General features: G+C 35.1%; 2 protein-coding genes across 2 annotated transcripts in view; one reads left to right on the forward strand and one right to left on the reverse strand.

Moving 5' to 3' along the window:
* The first annotated feature begins 5,629 nt into the window (after window positions 1–5,629).
* On the forward strand, window positions 5,630–8,069 carry LOC127963331 (uncharacterized). Its single transcript, XM_052563178.1, has 2 exons — window positions 5,630–5,789; window positions 6,835–8,069. The coding sequence occupies exon 2, from the start codon at window positions 6,873–6,875 to the stop codon at window positions 7,854–7,856; it is 984 nt and encodes a 327-aa protein (XP_052419138.1). The 5' UTR covers window positions 5,630–5,789; window positions 6,835–6,872; the 3' UTR covers window positions 7,857–8,069.
* A 3,497-nt stretch (window positions 8,070–11,566) lies between these two features.
* LOC127963329 (dedicator of cytokinesis protein 5) overlaps window positions 11,567–20,072 on the reverse strand; it is a 64,078-nt gene continuing 55,572 nt past the window's right edge. The window contains exons 48-51 of the mRNA XM_052563175.1: window positions 15,747–15,891; window positions 15,425–15,575; window positions 14,236–14,357; window positions 11,567–14,093 (exon numbers count right to left, since the gene is read on the reverse strand). Of these exons, the coding sequence (XP_052419135.1) occupies window positions 13,992–14,093; window positions 14,236–14,357; window positions 15,425–15,575; window positions 15,747–15,891 (520 nt within the window). The 3' untranslated portion in view covers window positions 11,567–13,991. The remainder of the gene's footprint in view (window positions 14,094–14,235; window positions 14,358–15,424; window positions 15,576–15,746; window positions 15,892–20,072) is intronic.

Raw genomic sequence — 20,072 nt, forward strand, 5'->3', positions numbered from 1 at the left:
CCTCATCCTCCGTAAAATGCACTACGCACATTTGAATATTTGGGTTGAATTGTTCTGGAACACAGTTGTAAATACAACTTAAACACTGATTTCTAGTCGTGTTCTTATTTGGAAGAATAAACCAAGTAGTTTTCCTTTCACAATGAAACACACAGCAACTGCACAACATGGCGCCAGCAGTAACAGTGAGAATAAACGTTAGGGCTTCTGTGCATGAACATTTGGGTGGCTATACAAATCTTCCCACATCGTGATGTAGACAGTCGGGGATGTTTTAGAACGAGCTGTTTTAGGTAGGCTTGGTTGACTTTTAATTCTTTTATAAAGAATATCTCTTTGAATTTGAGACTTTAGTCTTTGCAACTTTACAGATCTTCTTTTTGCACCAAGAGCTTGTAACACTTTAAAGAGAAATTAAAAATTTAAATTGCATCATGACCCCTTTAAAACACTGGTCACTAGTTGAGGATGTCAGCTACACACCTCCACACATACACGTTTACTGTAAGTACATACTCGCACATGCCAGACTGAACATGTAATGACTGAACATGATATGCATTTGCACAACATTTGGCATTATCACAAATTTGCGTTTTTTTTTTTTTTTTTTTTTCAGGTTAGGCTAGACAGAGACGATAATGGGGTCTTTTTGCACTCTGAAACCTGTTTTCAAAAGTCTGCCTTATCAAGCCCCCCCAAATGTCATTGTCATGTAAATAAACAGCCAAAACACATAAAATGTTTTTCCATATTTAGTTGACACACAATTTACCAGACTTTCAAGTTGCTTAACCGGTGTTGCCAAGTCTGCGGTCTTCCCGCGATCCACGGGTTGAAACAACCTCAATAACGTGATATTAAATTGCTAATTTAACTCATGTTGCTAGGAGACGCATGACAAAACAAAACGTGTTCTAAAATCAGTTCCAAATATTAAACATGTTTCATGTCCTCAGACTGGATGAAATCAGAGACTGAAACAACAAAATGAGTTGTGTGTGTACAGAGCTTGTGCCCACCACACACAGTGTGATTTTTTGTGAAATCTGTCAACCCTGACTGCCCGAACTCTAACTGGCTCTGATTTTTGCCAACTAGTGTCGACTCGTCCAGACTGCAAATCTGTCCTCAAGTCCCAGACTGAAGTTTACCTCAGACAGATCAAACTTGATTGCCAAAGGAGCTTCTGTGGACTGTTTGCCAGCGATGGGTTTTCTGTTGAATGATTTGAAATAAAATAATATTTATACAATATTTTCTGCTTTAATCTGCTGCAGCAATGTTTTAAATTTGTAAAAAAAAAAAAAAATGTAACAATGGAATTAGATTTTTTTTTTCAAGCAATGACAGCCATACTTTTTTATGTTTTATGAGTGACTAAAATGAAATCAGGTGAAACCTTTTTTTTTTTTTTTTACATTTTGAATTAGGCTATACTTTATTTTCTCATGTCACTTTTAGTATTTTTTTGTTCTGTTATTTTTATTAGTTTTGTTATTTTATTAAGTATGTCTAAAAATATTTATTTATATTTATATATTAAATATTAAATATTATATTTGTTTTTATTTATCTTAAATGTTTTAGTTCTGTTTATTTTTGTACTTAAAGACGTGCTGGCTTTTAGCTAGCTGAAATTAAAATTGTCTTCACATTTTATTTTAGCTAACATTTATTTTGATTCAAATAACAAAAATAACTGTGGTTTTAGTGTTGTGTGGTTGTGAGTGCATTCATAAAGGCCTTAGTTTTTTTCTCGGTTAACCATTTTTCCCTTGTGATGCACCTGCATTGAGAAGCATTCAGTTCAATCAGCAGAGTGATTTGGAGATGATGGAAAGGAAATAGTTTCTCTGTTTGATTTGCATCTTCCTCTAATAGGCAGGTCAATCAATGCACTGCAGTAGTGTTGTGCACGAGCGCCCCCCGGCTGCAGTGTCACTAGCTCGCCTATTGCTCTGTTCAGCTCCAATCCATTTCTCTGTTTCCACTTTTTCCACAGAGTTGTTTGACTAATAACCTATGAGAAAATAGGTGGACTAGACGGATAATCAAAAGCATGTGGGAGAACGACATGAAATGGTTTGAAATGAAAGTAAGCGCATTTTCACGGCGTGTTTCAGGAACACATAGCCTAGCTACTATACACAGTGTTTTTGTCTTTGCTGATTAATTCGCATTTCATTGCAAAAAGCGAACACGAGTTTCTTTGCCAAGGTTCATTAGACACGAAAAATCAATATTTCGATGCAAAGAAAATCAAGATAGAGCACATAGATTTTTCTTGAAACCATAATTTTTACACCAGCTTGATTGTCTGCAATAAACGCCAGAGCAAAATCATGGCTATTCTGGTTGTTGCCAAGACTGTTATGCAGTTGCTAAGGAGTTTTGAGTTGAATAGCTCATTGCTAAGTTCTTGCTAGCATCAAGCCTCATATTCGGGTATTTTCAGTGTACATCTAATGGATTTTGCTTATATTTTTCCCACCAGTAAAAAATAAATAAAAAAATTGGTGCATGATTGCTTTAAAAATAACAGCAGGCAGTTTGGGTCATTATTCACAAATGGTGCGTTATGAGTTACTAAACTTTGTTTTGGCTGTGCAATGATTCACTGAGACAATTTCTAGAGTTTATATCTGATTTCAATCCAGTAAAATCGCTTAAGTGCATTCAGTAAACCGTGACTGTATCCAATAAGTGCAAAAAGCCCAAACTAATGGCTTCCTGACAGAAATGATATTGTTATTATACACTATGAGATCAGGTTTTATCTGTTCATCTATTGTTTTATGGTTCATTCCTGTTCCTGTAGCATTTGAACCCTATAACTTAAGGAAAAAAATGTGTTGTGTTGTTTTAGGCTATTATGACTTATTCACACAGTGGCAGGAAAATTAACAGGATGATACAGAGGATAACAAATTGATATTCTGATTCTATTATAATGTTTCACATTACTTGATCTGTTTTAAAATCCAAAATCCACATAATTCATAGTTGAAGTTGATTAATACCTACTGATTTTGTGAATTGGTGCTGTTGCAGTTTGTCCCTCTGAAATGATGTAACTACATGAAGGATGATGTCAGTAAGACACCTTTTAGTGAAATGGACTTTTACCAAGAAAACCTATAAAATAATTAAACTGGGGTGTCCAAACTTGGCAGAGTTTAGCTCCAACCCTAATCAAACACACCTGAACCAGCTAATCTAGCTCTTAACAGACAGATTGAAAACTTCCAGGCAGATGTGTTGAGGCTATCCAGAGCTAAACTCTGCAGGACCGAGGTTGGACACCCCTGAATTAAACATGTTCGAGCAGAGAAACAAAATGATCAAACTGAAATATTTCCTAATGAATAGCATGTTTTTCATGTTCTAAATGAACAGTGACACAATTGAAATGACTTAAAATCCACCAATTCTTAGTTAAAAGGGGTCAAATGATGCAATGTCAATTTTTCCTTTCTCTTTGGAGTGTAAAAAGCTCTTGGTGCATAAAGAAGATCTATAAAGTTGCAAAAACTAAAGTCTGAAATCTAAAGAGAAATTCTTTATAAAAGTTAAGACTCGTCCACACCCCCCTAAAATGGCTCGTTCTAACATGCCCCCACATCTCTACATCACTATGTGGGAAAATTTGCATAACGCAGATGAGATGTTCACACAAAGAAAGAAGGCGTACCTTTTATTCTCATTGTAGTATTGTTGTTGACGCCACCGCCATGTCGTATAGACGCTGTATGCTTCACTGTGAAAGCTAAACTTCTAAAAGAGGACACGACTAGAAATCATGTTTAAATCACATTTATAATGGGTTTTATGTTTATGTCTCATCACTCCATCAGAGGCATCAGAGTATGTTAAGGTACGTAACATTTCCATCACACACTTGAGGTATTCGGCCAATCACAACGCACTGGACAGCTGGCCAATCAGAGCACAAATCGCTTTTCAGACCGGTGAGCTTTGTAAAAATCGATGCATTTCAGAAGGAGGGGCATAGAGGAGAAACAATAATGTACAGTATGTGGAAAATAATGTGTTTTTTTAACCTTAAACCAAATGAACACATTTCATTACACCAAATAATGTTCTTTTTAGCTGCATGACCCCTTCAAAGTGAAATCTTGATGAAAAGAAAACTAATTCGCATGACTCCATCTTTAAAAAAATAGTCAGTTTAAAATTTTCTCCAGTATATTAGCATGAGGACATGAAAATGTACCATTAATTTTCTTTCAAAAGGAACTATAGTTGTGTGTTTGTCTAATTAAATCACTTTTGTATCGATCTATATGAATGCATTGTGATTTATTATTGAATAACCGTGACAGCTTTCATGGTTTATGAGTTGTTTGGATTCACAAACAGAATACTGTAGGTTCTCCTGATTAACCGAGGCTTCAATCTGTCAGATCTGTGGGTAAAATGTCAGGGTCATGTAAGTATTCTCACTATCAGAGGAAACTGACTGCCGGGTTGCTAAGGAAACGAGAAGACGTTTGGCTCAAGGCAAGGACCGCTGGAGGTGTTCGAATATTTTCAGCAAAATTAACAGAGAGCACCGAAGTTCATCAAGAGCAGCACGCTTACGCTGGCTGCGTTATCTGCTGCATGTTAAATAGCCATGTTCCAATTAAGACGCATGGTGCATGTGAATGTCAGGAGAGCTATATTTGTCTAGTCTTTCTCAGCGCCTCGTATCCTCGTAATGTGTTTGGGTGGAATGTGTGCTAGTCAAATAAAACCTGTGGACATCCAGGGTGCATTAGCACAGGAAGGATGAGTGCAGGCAAAGCAGTTCGACTGCCACCAGATTTGGCTTCCATTTACATTGGGCACATCTGAACAATTATACAGTATAATTGAGAACAGATGCCATTCAGCGTATGGCATAGAAACAAAGATTAATACATATTATAATCTCAGTTTCTTTCCTTCCAATAGCCTACTGGATATGTGCCTACAGCCCTGTTAAAATATGTTTAAAAAGGTCAACCTTTAATAAATGTTCATCTACATCCTTTCAGCCTGAAATATTTGACACAATGATTTATTTTTAGTGTGAAAAAGGCTGATTTCCTATATTTCCCTCTTAATTTAGGCATACTAAACTATTTTTTACTTTATATATTATATATATTTATTATCCATTTATTTCACAGTCTAAGAAAATATCCAAAAATAGTTGAAAAAATGGGTATAAGCCAGTTTACTAATTTGCATTAATGCTCTAACCAACACATTTTGTCATGTAATTGAATGTAGAATTGTTACAACGTGAAGCTTACTATCAGAAAGTAAATGACTCTGGCTGAATGATCACCACACCAGTGTTTGGATCACGCTTTTTCCAGTATTTGACCATGTTTTTGTGCATGTGCACCTGTTTAGATGTGCATCTGAATAAATAAAAGGACATACCTTCCGACCTTTTGAATTGAACCACAATGTCTGGATGGTGGTTAAAATGATTAGTCATGCTTCTGTGCCATAAAACACACTGCTTTAAATATGGTTATGGTCAGTGTATGAAATCATCCTTCAAATCTGGCTTCATAGCAGACGTATAAAAGTCAGGCGGCTATTGTCAAGAGCTTTCATCACCAAACACAGCAATTCAGCTTCAATTTTCTCCCTATCATTTACTATTTCTAAAAAAAAGAATGCATTTCACAATGACAGAACATCATTTTCTGGTATTTTTATCTCCTAAATGCACAAGGAGCCTGAGCACAGTGAAGAAGAGAGAAAATATTTAAGGCCTCCAAAACAAGGTACTTAAATGATATCTTTGAAGGAATTAGAAATCTTTTTAGTGTGTCTATGTTTACAGGGAAAATGTATGCTCTCATATTCATTTAGTGTATGATGTGTTATGTTTCTATTAAATTTGAGCCATTAGTCTTCATACAGCTGGAAAAGAAATGAAATGTCTTTTTTGATGACAAATGTTCGAGTTGATGAGTTCTCTGACCACTTTCGCAGACTTTCGTATATTTACAGTTTTATTTTGGTAAATTATTATAGTATTATTATTTTTCTCCTTTTTTTAAATAGCTTATGTTTTTTTTATTTTAGTTTTCATTTTAATTTTAAAATAATGTTGTAAGTGTGTCTTTGTCTTTTTAAAAATGGTTTTTAGTTTTTATATATATATATATATATATATATATATATATATATATATATATATATATATATATTTCTTTTCAGCTTTATTTTTATTTGAGATATAGTACTTCACCATAATTTTACATTTCATATATATATTTTATATATACATTTACATAATTTTATATTATCTGCTATTTGACATTTTCGTTTTGTTTCCTTTCTTAAATAAAAGCTTTAATTTATTTTTATTTCAGTTTGAGTAATTTTAGTACCTCACCATAAACTTATTTTCAGTTAGTTGCCAAGAATATTTCAGATTTTCAAATGTGATGTTATTATTTTTAGCATTACTTTGTTTTAATATCGTCAGTTAACAATAACGCAGGTCTAAAGATAGCATGTATGTGTTCATATTGATTTATACATTTATATATTTTTTACCTTTTATATTTATCATTTCAGTTATTGTTTTCTTTAAAAAAAAAATTGTTTAGCTTTCATTTATTTTTATTTCTATTAAACTTTTATTTTATTGTAAAGTTTACAAGGTAAATATTTTTATTTGACTTCATTTTAATTACAGATTTATTTATTTTTTTTATAAATGAACACTTTCTGGATCACTGGGGATCTAAAGATCTAAATGTAATCTCTCTGCAGATAGAGAACTGTATGAAAGAGATTTCTTTTCTTTCCTATGTGTAGGTTGAGACCACCGCACTCGTCCACTCGGGCGATCAATCATGTTGTCGTCCGTGACCAAACTGGCAGCCTGGGTGCTGACCGGCTTCTTGGCGATTCTCACCATTTTCTTCAACATGTACCTGCTTCTGATCAACCAGAGGAACTACCGGAAGAGCAGAAAGCACCGACTGAACCCGGCCGACTTCATCATCACAGCCATCTCCCTGGCCAGCATCTCCCTGCAGGTTCTCACGTACTTATGGCAGACGCTGGATGTGATCGACACTGTGTGCCACATCAGCTTAGCGGGAGCCATCCTGCTGGTGCTCATCTACAGTGTCAAGTTCATCATCTTCTGGAGCACGGCGTTCCTGACCTTCTACTACGGCACTAAACTGGTGGTGGAGCCTGTCCACTGCTACACACGTATACAGGAGGGCATCGTCAAACACGTCCACACGGCCCTGGCGGTGATCGTGGTGAGTGGTTTCGCCAATTGTGTCCCACTGCTGAGCGTGTTGACTTACTATAACGGCACCACCAGCGGGCTGAGTGACTGCGGCTCCATCATGCCCACCGACATGACCGGACTTGCCTACATCTTCTACTACGTGATCATCTCCGACATCGTTCCGGGAATAGTGATGGTCAAATGCAGCATTTCCATCTCGTACCACCTGGCCAAACATCTGCTGGACATGAAGGCCAGCACCAACGGCGCCCACGGGCCCAAGCTCGGCACGCAGATGCGGGTCATCAAGATGACTCTCAGTATGGTGGTGGTGTTCATCATCTTCCTGATCGTGGACATCTTCACCCAGATGACCGTGGTGCTGATGAGGCAGAACACACTGGCCCTGACCGTTCTCTTCGCCAGCATCTACACCACGGTCAGCGCGTTCGTTCTGGTCTACGGGAAGAAAAGCTACTGGAAGGAACTGATCGCAACTTATAACCTGTTTTTAGACGAGTACCCTTGTTTGAGCAGCATAAAGGTGGAAGAGGTCAAAACAGAACCGCATGAGCACAGCCATGGGCACTGAGCTAGATACAAATGATATTGTTGTGGAGCTTCTTGCTATGTTTCCTGAGAGAGACCAGGTGAGAAATCTTCCAAATCTGCACGGCGCCGGACATTCAGATCTTCACATGGTCTGCAGAAAAAGTGATGTCTGAATGGCATTGCAATAAACAAGTAAATATTAAAGCAAGTGGCAACTATTTTTCTTTAAAATAAAGGTCCGTTGCTTTGGTATTTTTTCATCTAATGCATTGATATTTACATACACTCTTAAAAATAAAGGTTCCAGATGAGGGTTTTCCCAGCGATGCCATAGAAGAACCAGCTTTGGTTCCTCAAAGAACCTTTCACTGAATTATTTTTTTCATTTTTTCTTAGTGTGAAGGACATTTTAATAATCTAAAGAACCTTTTTCCATTGTAAAGAACCTTTTTGTAGAATGAAAAGGTTCCATGGATGGTAAAGGTTCTTTGTGGAACCAATGATGTCAATAAAGAACCTTTATTTGTAAGGGTAATCTTAATACTTTCTATCAGTTATAAAGTATTTATAAATAGCTGCATTTATTTAATCAAACACACAGAAATTATATAGTTGTAGCTTTTTGCTATTTTTCCCGGAGACCCAATGAGGAGTCTTTAAAAACGTAACTTTGATCTTAAAATTATGCAACAAAAAAAAAAAGAGAGAGAGAGAGAGAGATTTTAAATGTACGGCAGACACAACACAACTGACAGATTCTGAATTGGATAAAATAAAAATAAAAATAAAAAAGCAAGTGGCAACTAAACTTTACTGAAATATTAAACTTTAATGTGCTAATTTTCTTTAAAACAAAGACCACTTGCTTTATTTATTTTTTTAATCGAATTCAATGAAATTCAGACATTTTAAATGTGGCATAAGTGTTTAAAATTCATTTAAATAAAAGTTATAAAATATTTATACATAGTTGCATTCATTTCATTATCAAAAAGAGCTCAGGTTGATATAATTTATATGGTTCTTGCTATTTTTTTTCCGGAGGGACCCAGTGAGAAGTCTTGAGACGTGAAAATTAAATACCTTAAAATAAAATTGAATCTTTAGAAATTCTAGCGATCATAAATATAAAAGCATTCATTAAACAATTTAATTTATATAATTAAAAATTACACAACTTATAATTGACTTCATAGAAATTACAAAGTAGTAGCTTCTTACTATTTTTTCCAGTTTTACATTTCTTTTCATCCGAGATAGTGTGATTTTATAACGCATATTCTTTCTGCTCTGAGCTTTAGATGTTATTGCACAATGTGTTATGAAAGTTTGCACAATCATTCTGCTCTTCTAGTCCTTAAAGGTTCATGTTAGTCTAACTTTTCAGTGGTTCACATGAATAAAGTATAAAAACATTTGTTCCTTGCCTTTTGTGTAAAGAAACCCCTTTGTGTGTTGAAAGTTTCTGCAACATCTTTTGTGCAAGCACATGCATGCAGTTCATCAAACATGACTTTTTTATTTATTCTAAAGTAATACAAAACCTTTCAGCACATGTTTGCATGAAGCAGCACAGTGGCTCTTACATGATTTCGACAGACTCAATCATGAGGCTCATTAAGCATAGAAACATTAATGAAAGACTTTCATCAGCTTTTCTTCTCCAGACTAGTACTCCGAGAGAGCTTTGTGTTGGAAGTGTTACACGTTTCTACTGAGCATTAAATGTTTTCTGCTCAGGTCAGTTTCGCTTTCTCATTCATAAAGAAATTATTTTTTAAGTGGGGTCATAATTATTACATTCATTACAACCAAAGCAAGCATTTAAATGAGTAATGGATGCAAAAACTCCACTGCACAGTTAAATGTACAGTAGATACATAAAACAGACTAAACAATTTCAATGTCTGAATGTCACTGCATTAACAAAATAACTAGACAAAACAAAACATTTCTGTTTCTTTAAAAGTGTTATTCTTTAATATAAAGGTCACTTTGATTTATTTTTTTCATCTAATGCACTGGCATTTAGATATTTTAAGTGTGGCTCCATTGTTTAAACGCTTCTATTGCATTCTATTGATCATAATTTTCATTTATTTGACCAAAACTATAAAGTAGTAATATTAATAAATATTATTACACTTACAAATAAGTGTTTTCAATTTACATATATTGTAAGATGCAATTTATTTTAGCATCATTGCTCGTTCAGAAAACATTGCTGACTTGCTGCTCAAGAAACATTTCTTGTTATTGTCATTTTTGAAAGCAGGTATGGTATTTTCCTTTTTGCGGTAAATTTTTTTACCGGTTTTTGTTTATGAATAAAATACTCAAAAGAATAGAAATTATTTGTAAACCATTCAAATCAGTTTAATGCAAAATATGGATGGATGGATGGATGGATTAAAATGTACTGACCTCAGAATGTTGAACGGTGTGGAATAAATATAAAAATATAGCAATGTGAAGCCAGCAGACAAAACACTTCCTGATGCAGAGACGAAAGATCAAAAGAAATTCAAGCAGCTCAGAAAACAGAGTCTGGAAATCAAACCATATATGCCCAGTAAAAAATCCTCATGACAGGAGAAGAAAAGAAAGACACATTCTGGTATCTTACTGTGCATTTGTTGAAGATATAAAGTGTAAAGGCAGCTTGAAAGGTACATAAAATATATGCATTCTGGATGTTTTTTGTTTTTTTTTTGCTTTTCATTTTTACACATTGTCATATTAACCATAATTCAAATACATTTGGTTTTACTGACTACATTTTTTTTGTTGATAGTTGAGAAGGAAAAAAAAAAGGAAATACTTTTACTGTGCTGAGACTGTGACGTTTAAACACTTTCCAGAAGGAGATCTGCGGAGAAGAGAACAGCACAAACAGTATATATTATGTCAGCATCCAAAATACCAATGTAAAGAAAACGGAAATGTGGATTTATGAGCCACATAAAGCATTTCCAGCAACGAATGCCGGGCTAGAGGATACTTTACTTAGTGTGCCATTTCCAAAAAATGACTAAATAAAAAAGCAACACCTTCACAGGCGAGATTATTCAGTCTGTAATCTCCAGCCTGAGGGACGGCAAAGAGCTTTGATCTGCTGCTGCTGCTGCGTGGATCTCACCCACCTCCTCCATTTCTGCCCGCTGAGCGAGAACACATGTCAAGAGCATAATGTCATCCTAGGGCTTCGTAAACTCAGGAGATGACCAGCTATTACCAGCGGTCCAGACGACTCAAGAAGAACATCATTTAAATGAGATCACTGTGACAGCTTCCTCTTCATTTAAGCACAAACACATTGGACCAAGACGTGTTTGTCACGTATTTAATCATCTTTTAGCCTTTACTAGTTCATTGGTGTGCCTAATGAATATACAAATTAACAATATGAGGTTATAAAGTTGCATGCATAAAGCAATAATGATAATTTTAGATGATTTTAGATATGAACTTGATCCAAATACAGGGTCAGTGTAAATCCCAAAACAAAACTAGCCACAGAAGTGGTGATTATTGCATTGATTAACTGATTTTTAGCAGTACAAGTGATTTGGACAAATATGTTTTCCCTAGGAAATAATCTTTTTTTTTTTTTTTTATAGCAGGGGAAAGAAAAAATGCATTGAGGTTATTTGAAAGAATTATTTCTCATTTAATTTGATTCCACCTGCAATTTATAACATTTGAATAGAGTAAGTGGCATCAAATCTCAGTACCGTCAGGTCTAAAAAGAAATGATTTATTTAGGCTACACAAAGGTAATTTGACTTATTAACTCTGAAACTGAAAGATTTCTTTTGGCACTTTTATTCAAACTGGAGTGCAAAAATTCTCAAATAACAGTTAGGATTGGTTGTTTTCTATTGGTTTTCATGGGTTTCTGCCTATAGGTGGCAAAAACAGTCCACTTTGACTGAAAAACACAAATAATTACTTTAAAAACACATGCATTTACTATACTAAAGTGTTTGGATGTTGAAATGATTCACATAGGCCAGAATACCATTGTTTTTTGTTCAGAAAAAATGATTTAATTCATTCATATCTTAAATTACAGTTTCAAGTTTAAATAATGCTGTATGTAAAGAAACATTCTATATTTACACTTACAGTCCCTTTAAAAAAAAATTGTTTTGGTTTTCCCTGGACTTCTGTGAAATTTCTATCACATTTGTTCTGATAATTGTGCGATTTAATACAGAACGTACAATATTTCATGCATAAAAATAATTTTCAGCGTGCACATCAATTAAATATCACCATATTTGCAAAACACAATCTTTTAGGTACAAAACTATGCAATCTTTATGAAAATTACCTTATTATACGAACCCATTTCAAGAAAAAACACTAACGCTGACAGACCCAGTGTAGTTTTCATCCAGTGAACTTTTAAGATTGATCCTACTATTCTGATGTCTTTGTGTAATAACTGGAGTGTCACATTCAACAATATGACAATGAATAAATTAAAACATCCAAAGTTGCAGTTGCATTCTATCATGATGAATGAAGAAGAATTTAGAATCACACAAAAAAAAACATAATGAGCAAAAAAATACAGTGTACAATACAAATACAGTGAATGTACTACTAAAGTGTGATATTTTGACTTGAGGTAAATTAACAAGCAAGCCCTAAAACCTTCCTAGAATTTTTCACTAAACTAAATTTACCAATCCATAAAGTACCACACTGTACCTAAGTGAGATTTAAAGGAATAAAAGATAAAACTGTGCTAACCCTCAGGTAATCCAAGAGTTTGTTTCTTCATGGGAACAGATTTGGAGAAATGTAGCATTGCATCACTCGCTCAACAATGGATCCTCTGCAGTGAATGGGTGCCGTCACAATGAGAGTCCAAGCAGCTGTTTTTAAAACATCACAATAATCCACACCACTCCAGTCCATCAGTTAACATCCTGTGAAGTGAAAATCTTCTAAACGAATCCACCATTAACACGCTTTTAACTTAAAGCTTCCGTCTAAAACTCCATATTCCATAATATCACTTTCTCCAATGAAAAAGTAATCTAGCCGAGTCAGGAGAGAAATATGCACAGATAATGTAAGTTGATACAGTCTATAATAGTTTTAAACAAATATGTGGGTGGATTTTGATGTGACGAGAGAACAGGGAACAGACTTTTCAATGGAGGAAAAATATCTTGATGTATTGGTTTTATTTATAACGAGTTAACTGATGAACTGGAGTAGTGTGGATATTTTTATGGAATATTGTGATGTTTTTATCAGCTGTTTGGAATCTTATTCTGACGGCACCCATTGACTGCAGAGAATCCATTGGTGAGCATTCATTTCTCTAAATCTGTTCTGATGAAGAAACAAACTCATCTACAATGTGCATAGTCTGAATTAGAGTATATTTTCAGCAAATTTTCATTATGGAGCAGACTATTCCTTTAAGTGTTGACACAATATGCACCATTATAGAATTCAAGCACAACTGATCAGTTTTTTTGCTATCATGACAAAAATAATCCTAGACATTTGAAATCATTTCGTAAAGCTTGCGTTTTTATACTGCATCTCTCTCCAATTAAATTTAATTCACAAGCTTTTTAAATGTTTGGAATTTTTGTATACGAATGTAGCTCTCTAGAGTAGAAAAAAACACAACCGCATCAAGTCTTTTCTTGCTTAAGGGGAAAAGTAATGCAAAGTGTGCTGCGGGTGAAAGAGGTTCAACTACAAACGTTTTAATTGCATGAACGCGCAACCTGACAATTATGAGCAATGTGCAAAGTGAATGTGTGCACAGAACTTCATTAGCTTTAAATATCTCTATTTATAAGGCACAGATGCATGTTGAGATAAACTACTGTAATCCAATGGATGTGAGGCTGATTTTAACATTCAACAAACCAAACAAACATACCTTTGGTCACGTTCCTGCCCAGCAGTTCTGAATAAATACACACTAGAGGTCCATTTCCAAATAAAAAAAAAATTAGATTGTTTGCTACCAAAAATGAATTATAAACAGGTTCAATCAGAAATCCCAGATAACCATGACAAATAATCTCTCCACTCTGATTTTTTAAAAGAGGAACAAGTAACGTTCAGAAGTGTATTTCACATCTGATACATGGTACCACAGACGTCTGCTTCTGGATTCAGGGGAACCGGAGGGTCTTCATTGCGGATTGTTCTCATAGGTGGGAATCATGGACTTGCGTGTTTTGGGTGGTGGTGGTGGAGGCTTGTTTTCAACTTTCATCGGTAAAGGAGGCGTAAACTACAAGTTAAATAAAAGAGGAAAAACATTTTAGCTTCCTAAATATATATCACAATACAGATGAAAGTAGAAAGGAAAGTGTAAATGCACTGCTTCTATTGGAACGGTTTTCTTAGTGCAGACTGTGCTTGCTGTGTCTTACGTCGGAGGTGAAGTTATAGATGCTCTCGCTCTCGTGAGGGTGTTTTTTGGGCGGCATTGGTGGAGGGGTGCTCGTGATGTCCAGTGTGCTGAAGTCACTTTCGCTCGGGAGACACGTGTAACCTACAGGACGATGATCAATATGAGGTTTAATAATGTTTATACAGATATGATGAGGCATAATGTTAGCTATCTGTAATCAGATGCACATTTAAAACTGGAATATAATTGTATTTTTTGTTTCATAAACACATAAGCCGTTCTGGATTAGAATCTGCCATCAAAATGATGAATTTAATTACTCCAGCTGCTTTGAGAAAAGGCTATAAACTATCCACCACCTGCAGGATCCTCACAAGCCATATAGCCTACTAGCCGCGAAAACTTCTTTTTGTTTACAGATGTAATCAAATTTCCCATGCATTGCTACCAGTACCACTCAAATAAGCAAATATGAATTATTATAAGCTGACAGCTGTGAATCAGGCTAAAGTAAGGCGATAGTTTTGAACACTGGCTGATTATACTTGCTCAAATATTGATTTGGCCAAAAAATTGTTACAGACTACAGCTTTAATAAGAATGGATTCAAAATGTACAATATATAAAAAGGACAGCATTCATAATATTATTTTTTTTATAAACTTATGTTTCAAATAATGCTTTATTTTTAACATGCTATTCAAAGAATACTGAAAAACAAATTGTATCAAAGTTTCTGCAAAAATATTAAGCGACACAACAGTTTTTAACATTGATAATAATCAGAAATGTTTCTTCAGCAGCAAATCAGTATATCAGAATGATTTTTGAAGATCATGTGACACTGAAGTAATGATGCTGAAAATTCAACTTTGAATCACAGGAATAAATGAAATTTTTATATACATTATACACACACACACACACACACACACACATAAAAAATAATAATAGTTATTATTCACAATTGTACATTTTTACTGTATTTTGGATCAAATAAATGCAGCCTAGGTGAGCATAGGAGACTTTTTTCAAAAATCGAACCCAAACTATTTGAATGGCAACATATATTGAAAACTATTTATTTTAGAGAATAAGGACTGCAGCCATCACTGTAGCATTATCATATTCATGCACCATGGCAAAGGAAAACCAAGAAAAAAACCCAATCATGTCGGTGCGTGTCGGATGTGTGGTTGTGCACTCACTGGAGCTGCGTGGTGTGTGTGGTGAGGCAGGCAGAGGGCTGAGAGGGTTCTGTAAACTCAAATGGGATGATTCTCCATGAAACAGTGATAGCGTGGGTCTCCGGTCTCCTAGCGTCAGACTTTTAGGCCTCGGCTGCTTCTCTGGAGGAATCTGCCACCACACAAACACAGCATATAAAATGAATCATAACTCCAATGATTAAATTAGTCTTTCCTACGATTTATTCCACTCAATCCCTGGATTTCACTATGAAATGACACAAATCAACACCAAACAGAACTCACTGACAGTCATGAACAGAGGAAATAAATACAAAGGCACCTCGCCGGTGTCAGCGCGTCGCCCCGGTAAGACCTGAGACTTGCTCATGCTCCATTCTTTCCTGTTCTTCTTACTTATCCGATTATCTTCCTCTGAGCGAGACAGAACCGAAACCCTGCTGTCGCTCAAGCGGGAGAGCAGCGAACTGAGAGAAAAAGAGAGACAATCAGATGAAACCCTTTTGCACACCTATACAAATCCTCTGAGCATGTCGTCCATGTATTACACATGTGTAAGACAACATTCTGATTGTGTATTAGTTTAGTAATCTGCTCTGGCAGCACGCTTGCTTATTTTTTTAATCTTAAAATATGTGACGAGACTATAAGTAAGCCACCTGTGGGCTGAATGATGCAGAAGTGGAATCCTCCAAATTGCAACCGCATATAAAACTTTAATATACATGCAATTATGTTTGAGAGATTCTTCTGAGATCTGTCTTATTCTCCCAGCTGTCTGACTTGGTAATTGCTACTTATTTATATGACATACATATTTGATTGGCATTTCACAAGAACACATCTGGAAAAAGAAGAAATGTAAATGTCAACATAAGATGCACTGATATAAAAGGAAGGTCAGTGAACAAAAGAGGTTTTTCAAACATAATTGGAAACTTTACAATTAAAAGAGAACTGCACTAAATACTCCTGCTTCTGACTAGAAAAAAAAAACACAATGAAAAAAAGCATAAACCATTGTTGCTATTGCTTTCAACTGAATCCTGAATGCAAAGAAAGAAACAATAAGATTTTCTAAACTCTTCTCAAGGACATGAACAAGTTTTATTTAAATGAAGTTTATTCTAAAACTCTCCAATTATGTCAGTCTGTAACAGTCTGAGCACCCTATTTTAGCACTGGATGCTTTATAAAACACCACAACGTACTTCATTTTACATTTTTTAATTATGTTGTTAATTTTTTATAACCAATATTTGACTGATAAAAATTTTGGCTAAATGTAAAAAAAAAAAAAAAAAAATACACAAAAAGCTGTAGAAACTTATATATATATATATACACACACACACACACACACACACACACACATATATATATACACACACATATATATATATACACACACACATATACATATATACACACACACATATACATATATACACACACACATATACATATATACACACACACATATACATATATATTTTTATATATATATATATATATATATATATATATATATATATATATATATATATATATATATATATATATATATATATATACACGAGACTGGGTTCATGAGAATGAAACAAGATTTTTAGATTTTTAAGAAATCCTCAACGATGAAAGGTGCATTTTAAAATCAATTTTATGAACTTTACAAAATTAAACATCTATTTTACATTTTAGGCCGTAATGTAAACACTGTAGAAGGTTTTGCCACAAACTCTACTGACAGGCAAGTAATAGCACAAAAATTATAACAAACACTGGTGCCCATCAAGGTTGCGTCCTCTCCCCACTGCTCTTCTCCCTGTACACCAATGACTGCACCTCTAAAAACCCCTCTGCCACTCCTGAAGTTTGCAGATGACACCAGACTTATCGGTCTCATACAGGACAGTGATGAATCTGCTTACAGACAAGATGTTTAGCACCTGGATGACTGGTGCATTCTTAAAAACCTGGAGCTCGACATGCTCAAAACAGTGGAGATGACCATGGATCATGCTTAAACCTGCCACAGGAGCTGCTAAAACTATTCAGCCATCATCGAGTCTGTTCTGTGCACATTAATAACTATCTGGCTTGGCTCAGCTATAAAATCAGACACCAGAAGACTACAGAGAACAGCTCGGACTGCCGAGAGGATTATTGGTGCTCCCCTGCCCACCCTTCAAGAACTGTATACATCCAGAGTAAGGAAAAGGGCTCAGGTACAAGAACAGTTTCTTCCCCCAGGCAATCTACCGGTTACTGTAAATGTTGCCACCATTGTGCAATAAAGATGCAATAAACTTTAATTTATTTGTTACCACCTACATCCTAGTACATCCCTACATCTCGATTCTATTCTTATTATATCATCTATAGCACAATTGCACACACAATTTAATTTATTTTCCGTTTATTTCTGTCTAATAAAATTTACATGTGTTTATTTTTAATCTCATCTTATTTTTAATGTCTGTGTATTGTTCTCTCTGTGTACTGGAAGCTTGTGACACGAAAACAAATTCCTTGTATGCGCAAGCATACTTGCCAATAAAGCTCTTTCTGATGCTGATATTTGGTTAATTATTAATTATATGGTTTCACTGAATAACTGTTAAAATACATAATGTAGTACAAAATAAACAATTACTTATTATTAAAAATGATAAAATCCTTGTTTAATACTGACCAAACATTTAGGCTAATTTAAATATCAATCTAATCTTAAATTTTGTGGCCACCTTTAGCAATAGAAATGCTCCAGCCTCTATAATTTCTTCAACAAAAAAATGTGGACATCACAACCCTTGCAAAAACCAACCATGGTTTTATCATAGTAAAACTGCATGATTTCTGAATGCTTGAGACTATAAAATCAATCAGACAACTGTATTAATAAAATCGTGGCCATAGTTAACCTCCTAAAGCTACAATTGTATCTTGTAAATAATATAATTAAATTACAATTTTATTTATTTACTTTTATATTTTATTAAAGTTGTATTTTGACCCCTATAGTTATACCCCTATGGTACTTGACCCCATAAGTGTTTTTTTTTTTTATAATAAATATTTGAACACATAATATTTGACAAAGGGGGACACAACAATACAATTCAATAATAATAATTATAATAATTCAGCTTATAATAATAGGGCAACCATTTGGCCAGCAGTGGCCCTGGCTGTATGTTTTAGAAGTTCCGCGCTCTGTCACGGTTAGCCCTTTGCTCACACAACATGCGTATCGCACCCCAGCCCAAACGAACCTTACTCTGGTCCACCTCTTCCAACTGAGCCAGGGACGGCTAAACAAACCGCTCATGGAGCAATCACACTATAGTCAAACGAACCAGGCTTTGGGGGTCCAACATGCTCAGGCACAGTTAAAGATTGCCTAGTGTGAGTACATTCTACATAAATGCATACATATATATCTATATACATACATAGACACACATATGTATGTTTATGAAACAATCAGAGCCATTGGACATTGGTCAGTACAACCATTTGGAATGTCCTGAGGAAGAAAGAAACCACTGGTGTACTAAGTAACAGACCTCAAACAGGTAGACCAAGGAAAACATCAGCAGTTGACGACAGAAACATTGTGACAAGAAAGACCCTAAAACGACTGTTAGTGACATCAGCAACAACCTCCAGAGGGCAGGAGTGAAGATATCACAATCTCCTGTTCACAGAAGACTTCATGAACAAAAGTACAGAGTTACAGCAGTTGATGCAAACCACTCATTAGCAAGAAGAATAGGAGACGACCCTTAAAAATTCTGGACAAAGTTTTATGCACTGATGAGACAAAGACTAACCTTTACCAAAGTAATGGAAAGGCTAAAGTTTGGAGAAAAAAAGCTCAACTTCAGCTCAACTGAAATAAAGTGGAGGTAATGTCATGTCTTGGGCTTGCATCGCTGCTTTTGGGACAGGCACATTAATCCTACTTGGTTATGTAACATATGACGGCAGCAGCAAAATGAACTCAGAAGTCTACAGAAACATTTTGTCTGCCAATTTACAGAAAGGTGCAACCAAACTGATTGGGAGATCCTTCATCATGCAGCAAGATAATGACCCAAAACATATTGCCAAGGCAACAAAGGAGTTCATCAGGGGCAAGAAGTGGAAGGTTTTAGACCGCCCAAGTCAATCTCCAGACTTAAACTTATAGAGCATGCATTTTATCTATGGAGCCAAAAGAGTCTCAATAAAGATAAATGCACACACTACATTCACATATGCACACATAGGATTCATACATGCACACACATAATTCATAAATACACACACAGGATACACAAATGCGCACAAAATTCACAAATGCACACACAAAATTTAAAAAGCACAGAAGATTCACAAATGCATACAAAATTCACAAATGCACACAAAATCCAGAAATACACACACAATTCAGAAATGCAAACAACATTTACAAATGCACTCAAGATTCACAAATGCACAGGACAAGATTCACAAATGTATTTCTGATGCACACACACATATATCTTGATTTACAAACTGCTTACGGTCTGTGAACTTCACTGCATTTGACACACAAATGCCTTTTTTTAAACAGGGAATGATCTGCAACCAATCAGATATCTCCCTTGTTTAAGCCAATCAC

Source organism: Carassius gibelio, chromosome B8, assembly GCF_023724105.1.
Source record: "Carassius gibelio isolate Cgi1373 ecotype wild population from Czech Republic chromosome B8, carGib1.2-hapl.c, whole genome shotgun sequence".
NCBI lineage: Eukaryota > Metazoa > Chordata > Actinopteri > Cypriniformes > Cyprinidae > Carassius > Carassius gibelio.

Bases quoted from the DNA above. Each gene is read 5' to 3' on its own strand.
- LOC127963331 (XM_052563178.1), top strand. From the start codon at position 6,873: ATGTTGTCGTCCGTGACCAAACTGGCAGCCTGGGTGCTGACCGGCTTC.